A 17568-nucleotide genomic window follows, 5' to 3' on the forward strand; every position below is an offset into this window, starting at 1 on the left:
AGCTGTCCAAAATTGGTTATAATTTAATTCAAAATTAGTGTTTCATAAGCTCTTCTAAAACTGATCATCTCTTAACTTTTAAAAGTTGTCTTTAGGTGTTTGGTATTTGAAGTGTTTTAAATTTCATGATATTCAGAAAATATTAAAATTGTACATTTTCCATTTTGATTAAAAATTACTATATACCTAAGAATACCCAAGCCAGTGAGATTGTGGGTGAATGAAAAGGCAAAAGAACCCTTCCATTTTGCTTTTTATTGTTGAGTGGAGTCATATGGCTTCATTTGGAAACTAATTCTGTAGAAGTTCTGAAAGATCATTTCTAAAAACCTGAAAATCCAAGCTGAAATAAAATCTATTCAGCATTGTTAATATAGGCTATATTTTGGTGACAAAAATCTCCAAAATATTTTAAGTAGTACTTTTCCATGAACAATTTATTCCTATAATGGTGTTTTAAATATATTTAGCAGTCATTGCCAAGATGTTCATACAACTCTATTAAGTAATTGCTCTCTTCATAGACACCCTGGAGACTAAAATCAACATTTAAAATGTCATGGGTGGCTTTAAAGATGTTGAAGTCAGTGATTATCTGCCTGAGGTGGCTTTGTGCTGGCCAGTGGATAGGCTGATTTTGGGGCTTTACTATTTGAAGTACCTGTTGTGGGCCTGGTCTGTTGGAGCTCTTGGTAGGAGTTGAACCTGCGAGTTCATTCCCAACAAAATACACACTCTTCATGCTTGCAAGGGTGTGCCTGTCTAGTTAAGCAGGGAGGTGAGGACTTCAGGCAGCCTTTCCTTAGGCAATAACAGGTAGGCTGATATAGCTATGACAGCCAGGAGGTTTGAGACCATGTTGTGGAGGAGCTTCCCAAATTCCACTCAGCGTCTGGGTTTATTATTCAGTTATTTGTTAAAATTAGGTTTACTCTTGCTGATAGATTTCTGAAAAAATCCAGAGCTTTTTGTAAGCTGCCATGACAAGAGGGGCAAGTCTTTAACCTTGTCTCCCCAAAGAAGCTGCAGTGGTTGACCTTGCATTGATTTTTCTACCAGCTGAAGTTAAACCGGTGCAAACCCCACGCGGACAGTTCTTTTCTTTACAGCCTGGCTGACTTTGCTTGGGCTTAAAATAGAAATGTTCACACAACCACTTCACTTTTCTCAACAAAATTAGCTTAAAACAGCACTTTGAATTCAACTAGTGCCTCTTTCTCCTCCGGGCAAATATGTCTGTGCCTCCCCTGGTGAATGTTTAAGGGGATGTTTGATCCGCTGTCTTCATTTCACTGCTCAGCGAGGGCACAGTGAGGACAGGCAGCGACAGGGAGCTCCACATTCAGCTGGGACCTGAAACAAATCTCACCTCTCATCCTAGCATTGCTCCCACCCGTGAAGCTCAGCGTGAGGGTCACGAGCACCAACCTGTAGAGCTGTGCAGCAAAGTCCTTTCCCCTGGGACTGTAACGACACCAGAGAAGAGTACAAAAATGATTGCTCAGCTTAAAGCTAGGTCTTAAAATAACCCTGAAAAAAATGTATTAATTTCCTTCTCTCCCATGTCACAGATTGAAATGATATTCCTGAGGATGACTGAGAGTATGCTTTGGAGATTTTGATCTCTGGTTTATTTTGCATCCCATTGGGGCTGAGTTTTCCTGACTCTCTTTCCAAATACTTGGTTTGGATTTTTTTCAAGCATTGTGCTCGAGATGATCAGTTTGTAAGCATGTTACAGACATGGGTGCTTTCACCATGGCCTGATCAGTCCTTTAATTTCAATTATCCATCTTGCAGATGGCTAAATCACCTGACCAAAGCCACAAGGGGAAGCAAGAGGAGGGGAAGAAGGGCTAGTTTTGTTGTGTGGGTAGGAATGTGCAAGTCTCCGGGTCTCACCCCATCCTCTTGCGGGGTGCCAGTTGCTTTCTGAGCTGCCCCTCCTCGTGGTCCCGTTCCCTGCTCAGCATGGGACAGATGCTGCAAGAGCTCCCATGACTTGCTTGTTGGCAATTTTCAGCTGAGCAGTGCTGACCCTGGAGGGAGAAATTAGTCTGCGGTCTCCTGGCTAGCAGCGCATTGGGGGTGACAAAAAGGACGGTCTCTGAATGCCAAGAACACGACCTTTGCAGGAATGAAGAGGGAGAAATGCTGAAGGCTAGCGATGGTTTACACCCAGTTATGCGTTTCTTCTTCAAAGCAAAAAGTCCAGGGCAATTCCTCCAGTGGGATGGGGAAGGATGCTCTTTTCAGGAGGAAGAGAAAGCAGCCCAGCCCTGGGCTGTGCGAGGCTCCAAGGCCAGCTCCACATAAAACACACAATGGCCTTGTGTCTTTCCCTCTTACACAGTTGCTTAAAACATCGTTAAAATGCTGGTCCCACAGGAGACTTCACACCAGGGTCCATGGGAATATTTCCTGTCATTTCTCAGCACACACACACTTCTTTTAAATAGCAATATTGTGAGCTTCAGAAAGGAAATTGAGGTTGATGGAGTAATACTAATTTATACCAGCTGAGACTTAGCCCAGTGTCTGGTGTTTGCACACAAAAGTATTTATCAGCAAAACACACACTGGGTAATTTTTTTGCTTCTTTTTTTTTTTTTTTTTTCCCTATTCTTGCCTGACTGGAATGGCATAAACTTTTTTAATAGTTCATGTGGGTTTTTTACAAATTAAGAAGGAAAAACTCAAAGATAGTCACTTTAAGGAGTATGATTGAAAGACCAGTATCATTGTTCTGAAGACTGGAGAGGTTTGTGAATTGAGAGTTTGGGCTTAGAAACATTTCATGTTAACTGCTATTGAGAATATTTGCAGTGTTAGGGATGGTGAATGTTTTCATGGGCAATCCAGGAGCACACCCTGATAGCTGATAAAGAATATCCCTAAACAGAAACATACTCAAGTGTGGGTTTTTCATGGAGTACAGGCTTGATTTTCAGAATGAAAAAAGTCTTCCTGAGCTGAGACTGTAAGTTCTCAGTGTAAAATGAGTTGCTCTAAGCTAGTTATGACCTGCCAGCTGTCCTTTGGTTGCTCCCACTACCAAGTATTGACGTATGATGAACTACAACAAAAAAGCAATTGCATTTACTGCTGAGTAAGTGTGTACACATGAGCTTCTTACCACAGAGCCAGCTGATTGGTGAGAACTGGTGGCTGTGTTTCATTGGTTTGGTGTTCCCCTTTTTTATTCTGTTTTTCCTTTAAAAGAAGGGAGAAAAAAAAAAAAAAAGTGATGCAAGCTGTGCTATTTGTCCTTTATTTGTATGCTTTCTAAAATGGAAATGAAAATTAATGGATCTAGAACTGACAATGTGCTCTTAGCTTAAAGCACTGGCTTTCTGAAGTGTGCCATTTCACCTGTTTGGTCCAGTTTTGCCTGTCATTTGAATGATTTCAGAAACAAGACTATTTCCCTCTCTCCCTTCTCCCAGGAAATCTGCATAACAAAACTTATTCCCATCGTAACATAAATATTGGTGTGATTCATTGATTCTGTTGCAAAAGAGCCGTGCCCTGGATTAGAGACTTGAGTTCTGAGGTGGGAAAAAGTGCCTGCAGCATGAAAGGTGGAAAAGAAAATGCTTTTACTCATGGTGATTTTACCTTTTCAAAAGGAGTCCAGGCAGGATTTTTGCCTGACTTAGAGAAGAGCAGATGTCTTTGTTAGCACTATTCATGTTTCATGGAAGAAAGGTTTCAAATTCTGTGTCGGAAATTCTACGCACATATGCCCAGCAGTGAAATTATTTAATTATTACTTAATTGTTATAAGACCATACAAATGTCGCTACGTTTGGGGTTTATTCAGGCGGCAGTGAAACCAGTCAGGAGGTTTTGAGTGGTTTTGTGGGTAAGTGCATTCCTACAAAGCCAGCATGCTTTGAGCTTGTGTTCCTAGGAGGGATTTAGAGCACCTCCCTGGGACCACACCACCAGCCTCCCGTGTCCTGTCCCTTTCCAAGGGCTGGAAATCCTTGAAGTGCCACTCAGGTGATCCTGGCCCGTGGCAGTGAGCGATCATCCAGAGTTTCCCGCGGAGCGTGCGTGCGTGTGCATGCATCCACTGAGTTTGGGTGAGCCAGAGGACAGTCACATCCAGTTCCCTGTGAAAATCAGCACACATAATCTTCCCTTTCTTCCTAAATCTCCTTGGTAAATACTTGAGTAGTGCGGATAGCTCCTGACCAAGCACAGTATTTAATTAACCTTAAAACTTTACCCTTAGCTATTAAAGTATTCCAAACCTCCCAGTCTGCACTGGGCATTAATTAGGTCACTTGAACACTGCATCCCATTTTGTTGCAACATTAGATTCATTTCATATTTATTGGGTTTTTTTCTCTCCCTTTCAGGGATGCCAGCAGGACTGCCTTGTAAATGAGAAACCATTGTGTTTCTCAGGGGGAGCATCCTGTACAAATAAGAAAGCAGCAGAGTAAATCATTTTATAGCATATGGTGGATTCCAGGCCTCAAAGTACTCAGCTTTCCGTAGCAGCAGAGGCACAAATGGAATCAAATTAATAAATTGCCATGTTTTCTTATTACCAATGTCTGAATTGAGAAGTTCACCTGAGCAGATGCTATGTTTTGTAATTGCCTGGTATTTGCTCTTCCTTACTAGAAAGAAGGCAGAGACAAGGCTTTTAACACCCCATTTTTCATACATTATGTGCTAGCAAACAGCTGAGTGTTTAAGAACAGGGGAGTGATTGTTCCATGTCAGGATCCTGAAGGTAGTAGGGTTACATGGGAGGAAAGTAGGCTGGTGGTGTTCGTTTATGGCGCTGTCTCTCTCTGGAGAAGGTGTCTGTGACACAAAAGGCTGCTATGGTGAGAGACTGGAGGAGGGCTGGCAGAACACGTGGCTGGGAGTCCTTCTCTGCTACCTCTGCAATACCCAGGGCTTCGCTGGAAGGTTGATCTCATACAAGGAATGCAATGGGGTGCTCTCAGTTTGCAAACTGTAGGAACTCTGTGCTGTATCATCGCAGTTTCTGCTTCTCTGCCATCCATTCTTCACCTCAAATAATTTTTTTTATGTCTCAACCAAGCCATTAGCACATGGAATAATGCCTGATACTTGTCAAGTTTCTCCTGCTACTTTCTGAAGATGAATGCAGGACAATTAGGCCAGGTATCCAATTCACACCTACATATGAAATCACACTTGATGTCTATTGCAAATATCCTGGTCCCTCTGGGCCTGATCCCCAGTCTGGTACCACTGACCCTTTTTGGTGTTTTTAACAGGAAGCTCAACAGAGTACTTTGTAGGCACTTGGGGAATAACTGTGTCAGCAAGTGACATAAAAGCCTGTATGAGTCGCTCCCCTGGTCAGAAGCCTGAGCAACTCCTATACTTTGGCTCCAACACCTTATTCCCTAACCCAGCAACTGAGGAAGAGGAATATGAGTAAAGACAGAAGGGATCATTGATTTCTTGTTATTGTCTCAAAGACAATGTCTGAGCATTCACTTGCTGTAGTTAGCACAGGAATGATCCCTACAGATTCCAAAAAAGTGGTAAGACAGATGCAGAAAACCTCCGTTCGCAGGTTGTTAGATCTGTGTTTGAGGGGATAAAATATTAATCAAAAACTGATAGTTCCTACATCTGATTCTGAAGGGACTTTCCACATGATGTTTAATCCTGTAATTCCGGTACAGTGTGTGTTGATTTTACAGTCTCGCGTGTAGAAAGAGGAAACACGCTTTAGCAAACTGATCCTTCATTTGAGAAGGCTTGTCTTAGGGAACACACAGCCAGGCCCAGGAAACACAACTCGTTGATATCTTGTGTGATTTTTAATCATTGACATTAGTGCAAAAAGATAATAATAAGAGTAAGTATTCTGTATGATAAGTGTGAAGTCAATGGAATACACAAAGAGTGATAACTAAACGTTTACATTGGCAGCAGGTGACCATATGAAAGGGAGAATAACACAAAATGACACCTACAGAGTGAGTTTTCAGAAGCGTCCCCTCCTCGCTGGGGATCTTGAGTGTGCGGAACAAAACGAGTTTTTTTTGATAAAGTTGGGCTTCTGCTAAATAAGGAGAGGTGTTTCGTAAATGTGGCTCTGCTTACAGGTGATTGCTGTCTTGATGCCCAGTGTGTTCTTGCACTTGCTTTACGTTGTGTTGTGCTCGCTGTGCGGTCAGCAGAGCGCAAATGATTCGTGTTGTGGGTGAAATGTGGACCAGACCTGTCTGATACGATTTTTTTTTTGCTTTTATGTAGTACCTCCTATGGAAGATTGTAAGGAACAAGAGCCTGTGATGGACAACAATATTTCTGTGGTGCCTTTTGAGAGACCTGCTGTTATAGAGAAGCTGACAAGCAACATGGGAAAACGTAAAAGCTCCACCCCACAGAAGTTTGTGGGTAAGCTGGGAATATGCCTCTTACTATTTTCAGTGTGTAGGGGTAGGCAGCTTGTTATTTGTGATGGCCAAAAGAACAAGGGGGAAAGTAGAGCTCTTGGAACTTCGTTGTGAGACAGCAATGGAGAGGGTTAAATCACAGCAAGAAATCCTGAAAATCATTGAATTAATTTTACCAACTCAAAAAATTCAAAAATGAGGCCCCTGGTATCATGAAAATGCTGTAGGAGACCTTTAGCTTTTTACTTAAGGCTGTTTTGTTTTTTCAAAAAGGTTTTCTCCGGCCCTTTTGGGATTTAAACTTGTCATCTTCCCTCTCCTTGCTCCAACAAAAAAAAGCAACAAGCCAAGACTGTCATATAATTATCCGTCCCTATAAGTGTTAAAAAAGCAAACAACAAGTATCTCAAGACTTGTATTAAATTCCTAAGAGTTGGCAACAATTGGTCTGATAATACTGGCATGAGGAAGTAAATCGCATCCCTTGTGTTGGAAGAAGTGCTTGCTCCAAGTGCAGCACTCTGCACACAATCAACTTACTAATGCATGAATATGAAACAGCATTGGATGGCTTTTGGTTATCAAATTTAAGATCATAGGCCCAGAATTCATATTTTGCTTTGTGTCTTGACATATTAAAATTGCTCAGCTTGCAACAGGAGACACTATGGAGAATGTCACTTGGTTTGAGCTGTAACTTAAAGCTTTTTTTTTTACTGCTACTGAAGCAGTGCTAAACTTCTTAGGAGGGAAGCTGGCACAGAGAATTATTTGGGGTAAGTGTATGCTCTAAAGTCATGTAATAGGTGTTTTCCGTGCTCGCTCCCTGCAAGGACAGTCACTCAGAACATCAGGGTGTTACATCCTCATTCTGAAGGCGCTTACAGAGAGGATCAGAGAATGTAAGCAATTAACACAGCCATTTAGAGAAGTTGTTGCCCCTCAGCTAAATGCAGATTCAGATGGATTTGTTAAATCACCACTGATGGTGGTTGTCACTAACCTACATGATTTGGAATAGTAGGGGGCCAACAGCATGCTGCAGCTCACCTAGGGGGCTGACACACTGACCTGGCTGCTCTCGGTCAGCTGACCATTCCCAAATATCTGTGGTGAGCTAAGGCTGGGTCAGGAATGATCCAACCCACATGAGGAATGCTGGGAGACATCAGCATTTCCTATGTCCTTAGTTCTTCTGAGAGAAGAGCTTAATTCTTGGGCTGTTGTCCTTAAAAGTGGTCTGAAACGAAGTGCTGTATAGCTGATAAGAGCTGCGGGATTTATACTCTCATTTAATTTACTGCTTCGACAACAGCTGGGGTTGAAGAGGGTGGAAATGGGAGCAGTGCTCTACTGACAGGCCACATACAGCTTTATGAGCTGGTAAACATGGCCCCACCATAGTAGGTTTCCCTCATGGTGTCTCTGCAAGTTCCTGCAGGCTGGGATCACCAGGAGCATGAGTTAAATATGCTGACACTTCAGCTGGTGCTTCTGGACCTCGCAGACCTTACAGCCTCAAAAGGAAGAAGGGCAGTTCACACCTCTCACTATTTTTTCCCCCAGCTCGTCTGCGGAACAGGGTCATGTTTGCAGTGCCTCACAGAGGTTATCTGTGCAGGGCTACAGATCTTTCTGCCCTCCCTAAAATCCTGGCACACCCAGGCCTGCTGCCACAAGCAGTGCAGCTTGCTGATGACCAGGATACCTCCCAAGTGAGGCAAGCCGCTGTTTGGATGGTATAAATTGATTCAGTTTTTGGAAGCTGTAGATGGTAGACTCTTTTTCAGACCAGAAAGGTTATATTACTTGTCCACTCATGCGCCACTGACTATATGTTGTTGTCTTCAGAGGTAAATTTTGCTGATGGGAAATCCTTGCCTGAGAGATGCACATTATTATTCTCTTCAGCACGTTATACTATGTTATTAGATAAACACGTTTTGTCTATAGGTGTAATAGATCATTTTGGTAGTCCATTTTTCTGGGACGAGGAATTCAAGGTTTCAGGTTTTTATGCAGATCTAGCTGTAGGAGAAAAAGTGACCTCTGCCATATTTACTAAATCATATCTTCTAGTCTTTAATGGCATCACAGCGTTTGAGTTGAAGAACAGCAGTCTTCACTTTGCTACCTTTTTTTTTTTTTTCCCCACTATGACCTCACTTTTCTTCCCTTTTTCTCCCCAATGAAATATTGTTCAACTCTATCAGGAAGAACTTGTTAATGGTTCTCTTGCTTGCAGGAAATTTTCCTGTGCGTACTACAAGTATGGCACTTGTCCAAAACAACTTAATGGTGTTTATGAGAAGGTCATGTAAGCGTAAGCTAAAATCTTTGCATGCTACATCTATCAATGCTTTACTGCTCTTTCTGATCAGCAATCTCCAAGGGACCGTGGTTATGGACCACAGTCTCTTCCCTGGCTGAATTTGAGGAGGAAAGGAAACAGCGTGCAGCAAACAGAATTAATTTCTGAGTGAGAGACTTGGTTATATATCTGCTGTTGAATGTCATATGGTGACCAGAGACCGTTTCTTCATCTACTACACTAATGGAGGGCAAGAATAAGTAGAATTTGAACATAGTTTTACATGAAAGTTCAGAATAATTAGTCTGATTAGTTAATTGTAAGTATAGATTTGGCTAAAGAGGAGTTTAATTTGGAAACCACATTGTAGTGGTTTGTTGGACTGTTTGTCCAACTTCTCACATTTGTTGGCTCCTTCCAATGTTATCATTTATTTTACTTTTTTATGTCGTGCTCCATTTCTAAGGCTTTGACATCTTTGGAACTGGATCATAATTAAAGGAATAAATAATTCAGGTCACTGGCAATTTACAGCTTTCTCTGCTGTCCGTGCTGGAGTAACTAAACATGGATGATAAAAGGAATAAAAATAAGGTTTGCATCATTTGTCCAAGTAGTCCATAAAGGATAGGTAATATTTCTTGATCTGTACAGCCTGTGAAGAACTGACAGTGTCTTTCTTAGCTGAATCAGACCCTCACCAGATCCATTTCTTTATTCAAGCACGGGAATGGCCACAGCAGGTGACCAATTTTCATTGCCTTCTTCCACTGTGACAAAGACAAAAATGAAATGAGGAGTGATAGCTGTGTTGAAATGTACTAATGCAGTTTGGAAGAGATTTTGGATCACAGTTCAGTTTCTTATGGTGTTTTATACACATTGTGTTCCAAGCAATTTTGGCAAAAGGTGATAGAATATTCTTCAGTAATTTACTTCTTGGATAGCCAGACCAGTTGTAAGTAGTGACTCCTTGAATTTATTAACTTACACTATTGAAAAAAAGTCTGGTTTTACGTACCAAGGCAATGAAGTAACAAAGACAATAGAAACCAACCAGAATTTATCAGACTTCATAAAATCAGCTTTAAAAGCTTACTGTGAACAACCAGCTAATACTTGTATGTGTGAACACCCACAAGCATCTTGTATCATACACACATAATCTTTTCTATTTAAAAAGAAGTTATTACGTGAAACTTTCCTTGTGCAGCCCCTCCAAAGCCATCAGTGGAAAAGCAGTGGTGCTGAGCCCTGATGTAAACAGTGGAGAGCTTCTTCCAAGGAGAGCTGTGAGACGTGACATGCCCTGTGACTGCCACAGTGTACCAGCATGTGGTTCTGGTTTCACACATCTGTAATGCCACTGATGTAAAAAGGTTACAAGGACATGAGTTGGGATTCACACAGTGAAGAATCAGCCAGCGTCAGCATCATTATTTATTTATTTAGCCTGCATCAATGAGCAGTGCTTTTGCCTTTTCACAAAAGCTATACATGTAGTTTCTCTATTTGTTTTCTTGCCTAAATAAACACTGGGAAGGGGGGTGGGGGGGGGTGGGGGAGGGTGGGAGGTGGGTGTTTTTTACTCAATCCAGACAGGATAGAATCTTTTATTTTGAAGGGGGAAAACAACAAAGATCAGTCTCCAGTGCTCCTGTAACTTGCTCCATTCTTAGCTACATACAGACATTTTACATTTTTTCCCTCTGGCTAAGGGATTTACATATTGTGGCTCTAAAAGCACCACCATAACAGCCCCCTGTACCTGTTTGATGGTTTCTCACTAGGCAGCCCTGTTGTAAGGTAGGTATGATGCCCCTCTGTGGTACTGCTCCCTTGAATTTTGGGGAGAGTATGTCTAATGACATAAACTGTCAGACCTTATTGACCTCAGTGTTTCAATCTCAGTATCTACCAGTTAACTTGCATTTCCCAACTTAAAGCACGGGCACAGTCAGGCACAGTGGAAAGTTTGGAACTACTCTGGAAGTCACTGCAGCTGCATGAGTCACCTGGAATAAAAAAAAAAAAAAAAGCTGTTGGTGAGGTTGCTGTTTTATCCATCCCAGGACAGGAATTTGTAGGAGGTCAGTAAACAAGTAGGTTAAGTTTAGAATAACCTCACCCCAGGTCAGAGGTTTTCTGTCCCTCTCCCCCCCTTTTAAGTGAAACATGGGAGGGATTACGCTGATTTTGCTCATGCGTTTCTCTTATCTTGTAGGTGAAAAGCTCATGAGATTTGGCTATCCAGACATCCCCTTCGATATGAACCTAACCTACGAGAAGGAGGCTGAGCTGATGCAGTCTCACATGATGGACCAAGCCATCAACAATGCAATCACCTACCTTGGAGCTGAGGCACTTCACCCCCTGATGCAGCACACACCAAGCACAATTGCAGAGGTGGCGCCAGTCATCAGCTCAGCTTACGCTCAGGTCTATCATCCCAACAGGATAGAGAGGCCCATCAGCAGGGAAACCGCCGACAGTCACGACAACAACATGGATGGCCCGATCTCCCTCATCAGACCAAAGAGTCGAACCCAGGATAGAGAGGGCTCCCCCAGCAATAGCTGCCTGGATTCTACTGACTCAGAGAGCAGCCACGACGACCGCCAGTCCTACCAAGGAAACTCTGCCTTAAACCCCAAGAGGAAGCCAAGCCCGGCTTATATGAAGGAGGAGACCAAGGCTTTGGATGTCACAAAAGCTTCTAAGGGCTCTTTAAAGGATATCTACAAGGTGATCAACGGAGAAGGGGAGCAGATTAGGGCTTTCAAGTGCGAGCACTGTCGGGTCCTCTTCCTGGACCATGTCATGTACACCATCCACATGGGCTGCCACGGCTACCGGGACCCTCTAGAGTGCAACATCTGTGGCTACCGGAGCCAGGACCGCTATGAGTTCTCGTCGCACATAGTCCGAGGGGAGCACACATTCCGCTAGGCCTTCTCATCCAAAGGGGACTCGTATGAAGTAGAAGAACTGCACATGAAGAAATACTGCACTTACAATCCCACTTTTCCTCAGACATTGAAACGCCTATTTTGTTGTTGTTGCTGTTGTTGTTGTTGCTGTTGTTTAATTATTATTATTAACCTTATTTTTTGTGGACCCAACCTCATTTGCTCTGCCCAGCTTAAGAATAGAAAGAAGGAAGCGAAGGGATAAAAGAGGGGGTTGTTGTTGTTGCCGTCGCTTTCTGGGGAGTGACCTGCCTCGCTTTCTGTGGGAATTGGAAGGCAGTCCGTGTCTGTCTCAGTCAGTTGTACACCGTGTCCTATTTTGGGATATCACTCAACCCTTCTAGGTGCTTTCAAGTCCCAAAAAGATGCCACTTATTTACAGTTTCAGAGGAATAGGTAGAAACATTTCAGAGGAGAGCCTTTTTCTGACGTGTAGTTACTGTGTGGGGTTTTGGTGGCTGGAGAAGACGGGGGGAACTTTATTCTGCAGAATGAACAATTATTTTTAAAGCAAAACTGTGAGGGAGTTAGGAGCATGAATCGGAGTTGCTTTCAAGGGAGAGCTGTTTTCCTGGGTTCAGTGTGTATTGCCCCCCTAGAATGTAAAGAAATTTAAAAAAAAAAAAAAAAAAAAGGAAATGTATGTCTTAACACTGTACCACATTACAGCAGTTTAGTTTCATAAGTCTGAGGGCCTTCTGTGGTGAGTCTGAGGCTTTGTATTTTTATTTTCCTTAACTTATGAAGCACCTTTTTTAGGATTGTTTATATTCTGTTACTCCATGCCTATGTGTTGTCTCACTGGCTTCTAAGAGACCCTTGGGAGCCTTACTCCTTTAGTCGCACCCTAACTTTTAAGAGAGAGCATTTAGGAATAACATTTAAACTTGCTTTTAGGACAGTAAGTGGCCTAGGAGTGGGTGAGAGTCTGTAGTTTACTCAAGAGGTTCCGCTGCTCTTCTGAAACAATTTCGGTTTAAATTTATGGATTTTAAAATGACAAAAGTACTAGTAAAAACATGTTTTTTAAATATAGGTATGTATAGATATATAATTATGTAAATACTTTCTCATTCTATTATCACAGTGTTAACCTCTTGGAAACAGCCTAAACTAAGACTTGCAGCTGGGGGAGTGATGGGAGCCAGATCCGTGGCCAGCATTAATCCTCTTAGCTCCACTGAAATTAGTGGAACTGCCCCAACTCCTTCAGCTTCATCAGGATCCAAGCCTTGACCATTTTTTCTCCTTTTGACATCTTATTTGCTAATTTGCTGAACCGGTGATTTCCTTGTGTTTCTGAGTCATCAATTCTGCTTTAATTTAGGGGTGCAAGTGCCAGCAGGTTTTGCTGGGTAGCCTTTGCTTCTGGAGAGCACAGAAGCCCTTCACACCAACAGGATGCACGTGACCTTCCCTACTTCTTCAGAAAGTGATACATGCAGGTGCAGGTGGATTTGGCTTGGATTTACAGATTTCGTTTTTATTCCTAACATATTAATTTCACTGTAGGGAAAACAAATGGAGAAACACACTCCAGAGCCAGTCCTTGTCCTTGACTGGACAAGGAAAAAAATTCCACTGATCTGGTTTGTTTCCTTTCTTTCTCTCCCCATAAATAACAAAGCCAGCAACCACCCAGCAAGTTGCATCAGTAAAAGCTGGGCTTAAACCTACAGGACAGATTGCCATTGAAACCCAACTGTTTGTACCAATCACAATTGAAATGTTGTTGTTTGGCAACAAGAGCGCAGCTTGAGAATGGAAAGATCTGCCTGGGTTTAACCCGCTCTGCGCACACGGTCTCCATGCGCTTGGGGAGGCCTTTTCCAAAGTACAAAGTTGCTAAAGTATAAAAGAGAGAGCAAGATCAGGCCATAATGAATTTCCATCTGCTCCCTTCAATCTGTGCACTCCATGCATATGCCAGTTTGCTGTTCGTTTTGAGGGTACCGGGGTTTTTTTTTTATTTCTTTTCTTCCTAGACCTGGAGCATTTGAAAGCGGGAGCTGAGTGTTATTGATTGAAATCTTTTTATGGTGACATTCTTGGCAGCTGGAACCTGTGTTTAGAAAGGATACAGTAGATCATGGCCAGATTACCTGATGACTGCTTCCCAGCACTGCAGTGCTATTAAGTATGAGCTGGTAAAGTCTTGCAGTAGCCTATTAATTATAATAGAATATGGAGAGAAATGTCATCTTGTGTAATGTGAGAGCTATCAAGGCTGGGAATATAAAGGCTTTGGAGAGACAGATTTAAAGATCTATTCCCAACATTGTTCTTAATATCGTTGGGTTCCTCCCCCTCCTTCTTTCTTCCTCCTAATGTAGAGGAAACGCAGGCAAATGAGCCACTGCCGTCCTACCGACCATTCTCATCGTCCTGTGCCTGGTGCAGTGAAAGGAGTTTGTGCAGGAGAAAAGCAGAGAAATGCTGGAGGGGCATCACTTTTATTCCGTATGGCTGATTCTCTGCAGCTAGGAAGGTTGGCTTAGGAGGTGGCTGGCCATGTTTTGCATCAGGATGTGCCTGGACATTCCGAAAAGAAAGAAAAAAGAGGTTGTGATTTCCTGAGGCAGGAAAGGGCTTTTAAGAACAAGGTGTAAAGAGGAAGGTTCTGGGCCTGAAGGGCTTGTCTGGGCCTCCAGAAAGACACGTGCCCAAGCAAGAGAAAAGGGTTGCCAAGCAATTCCTTTTATTCTCTGGGGGCAACACTCCATTTTCCCCTCTGTGGTCAGTGAAAGAACGTGGGCTATGGTTTCTTGGAATAGTTAGCACCAGGGAAAAAGTGTTAAAAATTTCTTCCTTTGTTTGGTAAAGCACCAGAATCCGGGAAAGGCAGAGAATCTCTTGTGTATCCACAGAGAAGTTGGCTGTAATTGTATCTGCAGTTCGTTAGTGTGCACTTGGGTTCATTGATGACTCACTGATACCTCCTGTAGGGTATATTCTGTAGATGTTTAAGGGGTCAGATGGGGAGGCTCACTGGTTCAGCCTAGCCCAGCTTTCTTGTTTTAAGGGTAGCAAGTGAGATCTGTATGTCCTGGTGTCACAGGCATAGTGAACTGGGGAGGCACTGGGGAGTTAACTTCCAAAAACTACATCTTTTGGAGAATTTTACATTCATTTTTATTATCAGTGTCCTTTTCTGAATATTCATTAAAGATTTTCATCCTAGAGCTAGGGAAAGGAGGAAGATTGAATTCTAGTTCAAATTTTGAACAAAATTTTGGATGAACATGTACTTACGAATTTAATTCCTACCGAAAATTACTGGAGAGTTTTATGTAACACAGTTTGTCCCTTCACAGAAGTGTTCAAGATGGGGTCACAGAGATTTGTTTGGGTTTTTCTCTTGCTTGCTCACTGCAGGTTTCTAAGAAAAGCTCTTGACTTTTGACGAGTTCATTAGTCATTCACAGTGTACTCGGAATTTCAGTAGCTAATCCTCGGCCTGCACATCCATTTGTTCTGAGTATTTGGTGTTGGAAATCGAACCTGACTGGTTTTTATTGGACTCTTCTGAAATTCTTGGAATCAAGTTTCGAGTTAAAAACACTCATTTGCAAATCTAGAATTGACATCCTGTGAGCATTCCTCATTTTCATTAAAAATAATTTCAAAAAAAGGCCATTTCTGTGCACATCCCTGCCAGTAAACCCTTCCACTTCTTTTACATCAAAAAATGGCAAGGTTCTGCCTCAGTTTAGAGGATTACAAGCCTATTAATTGAAATAGAAATGTGACTGCTTGTTCTCTTCCTGATGTGATCCATATCCTTGGAGCAAAGGGCATTATCTATATATCTGCAGTTATGGCTGATGAATTTTACAGCCACCTCTCTTTGCAATCGGTTAGGAGTGCACATCCAAATATATAGCATTTTTCAGTAAAGCCAGCTCTTCACTCGGTAACTTATGAGATTAAAACAATTTTAATCTCCTTAAAAAGTGCTTTCATCCACCCTGTGATGTGAAGGTGTCTAGGCATCAACCTGTATCAGTCTGCATTAGGGAGAAAGAATCTAAATTGGCTAATTGGCCTGGTTTTTAATGGTGCGAGTTTCTACAATGCGAGGACCCAGCTCACAAAATAGCTTCATGGAGCTAAAGTATGTTTACTACAAGCTGAAGAAATTCTCAATTGTAAGAATTTCCAAATTTCTTTCTGTTTACAAGGGCATTCCTAAATTTGTGTTGTCAGGCAGGAGGTCATTAATTAAACCAAACCCTTCAAAACTGGCCTTTAATGGGACGTTATTGCTGTTGTCCAGATCCTGAGCTAGCTTGATCAGATTTGAAAGAAGCCAGACAATAGACACTCCTTCTCCCAGAAAAAAAAACTTTGGAGATAATTGAGGCAAAGGTGCTTATTTCAGCCAAGGACAGGAGCTACAGTAATACAGTTCCTTTGCTGGATAAATTCCTTTCTTAACTCTTGCTGTGATTTCAATGTGATGAGGAGGGAGGAGGGAAGCTGCACTAATACCAGAGTCACCTAAAGTCAGAGTGGGATTTTAGGAAAAGTGTGATGGAATAGGCTTTGCCACTAGAAATTTGCCACCAGAAGTCTTAGCTTGGCTTACGAGCTTTTAAAAAAAAAAAAAAAAGGATGGTAGGAATGGCCTATGGTCTGGGGCAGCTGGAGAGCTCGAGAAAGTATATTTATATATATATAAATATATATATATATGGTATTGTATAGTTAGATATATGCTTTATTGTATATGTGCCTTTTCCAAATGCGTTTGGGAGATCGTGATGTCGCTCACGAGATCCTCCCATACCCTTTCAGAATGCACGGCAAAAACCAACCCAAAGGAAACATCCCTCCTCCTGCTCTGCACCCGGAGAGAGGAGCTGGTGCTTTGCTGTGAGATTTCCTGCAGTCAGCTGGCTCTTAGGAGAGGGAAGGGCTGAAAACTACTCTAGCAAACTGCATTCCAGCTCTCCAGCCAGAGCTGGTCTGGGAGCCGGTCCCAGCCGGCCCAGCATCCCCAGCACGGTGCCAAGACCTGCCCTGGGAGCCCCCAGCTGCACCGTGCGCTGTGGAGCGCCGGGGCAACGTCTCCTGTTTTCTCCCCCTCAGAGCTTTAAGTGAAGCACACTTTGAAATGGACTTTTCTCCCCTTTCAAGTTCCCACTTAGGAACAGGAGCAGACTTGTAAGCACCTGCTACTTGCATCAACCTGGAAAAAGAATTGTGGCGAGTCCTTTGGAAGTGGTTTGCGAGTTTGCCCGTCAGGCTGCTGCCACCCCAGCAATTGGCGTAGAGATGAGAGGAGCCCATCAGTAGAAGATGTTAAGGGGGCTCGTCAGCCGGATTCGTTCATCGCTGTGGTGATGAGCGTGGGGTTTCAGTACTTTCCTGGCAGGTTGGTGACCTAGTTTCAGGTCTAATTATTCACCCTGCATAGGTGCAGTGCCTGAGTGTGCTGGCACGGTTGAGGTGTGGGGCCTGCCGTGGGGAAGGTGGCTGGGCCAGCATGCTTTTGGTCAGAGCCTGAGCCCGGTGTCGGCCCAGGCCGGCTCCTTGGCACTGCTCCACGGGGTTCTGGGCCCACAGCAGTAACAGGGAAGGGGAGGGGAGGAATTAGGTAGAAAAGAGGCAGAACTTGCTTCATAGTAAATAGATTCCCTTGTATCCCATTGATGTGTTCTGAGGTATTAGCAGAGGAGGACATCACTGGTTTCTAATTGGACCTCCTACAACCACCAAGGGTCTGAATTGACCAGAGGATAGTCAGAAGGAGGGGTGTGCTAAGGCTTTGCCATGCTGCATGCTTAACAGGCCAGGAAGACAATAAAAATGGTCTCTGTTTAATTCACCTAGCTTCCCAGTTGATCATGCAGACAAGCATTCCCAGTTTCTGTTCACTTCC

The 17568-nt window shown here is 42.9% G+C and overlaps 1 protein-coding gene across 7 annotated transcripts in view; it reads left to right on the plus strand.

Moving 5' to 3' along the window:
• IKZF2 (IKAROS family zinc finger 2) overlaps nucleotides 1-12496 on the plus strand; it is a 106831-nt gene extending 94335 nt beyond the window's left edge. For 4 of the 7 annotated variants that reach the window (XM_027890329.1, XM_027890328.1, XM_027890331.1 and 1 more), the window contains 3 exons: nucleotides 6262-6405; nucleotides 10662-10805; nucleotides 10940-12496. In XM_027890329.1, the coding sequence (XP_027746130.1) occupies nucleotides 6262-6405; nucleotides 10662-10805; nucleotides 10940-11664 (1013 nt within the window). In that variant the 3' untranslated portion in view covers nucleotides 11665-12496. The remainder of the gene's footprint in view (nucleotides 1-6261; nucleotides 6406-10661; nucleotides 10806-10939) is intronic. The other 3 variants (XM_027890333.1, XM_027890334.1, XM_027890335.1) reach the window with 1 other exon arrangement.
• Nucleotides 12497-17568: the final 5072 nt, after the last annotated feature.

This window comes from Empidonax traillii, unplaced genomic scaffold (assembly GCF_003031625.1).
Source record: "Empidonax traillii isolate 1590-97213 ecotype Southwest subspecies unplaced genomic scaffold, ASM303162v1 scaffold284:size1552100, whole genome shotgun sequence".
NCBI lineage: Eukaryota > Metazoa > Chordata > Aves > Passeriformes > Tyrannidae > Empidonax > Empidonax traillii.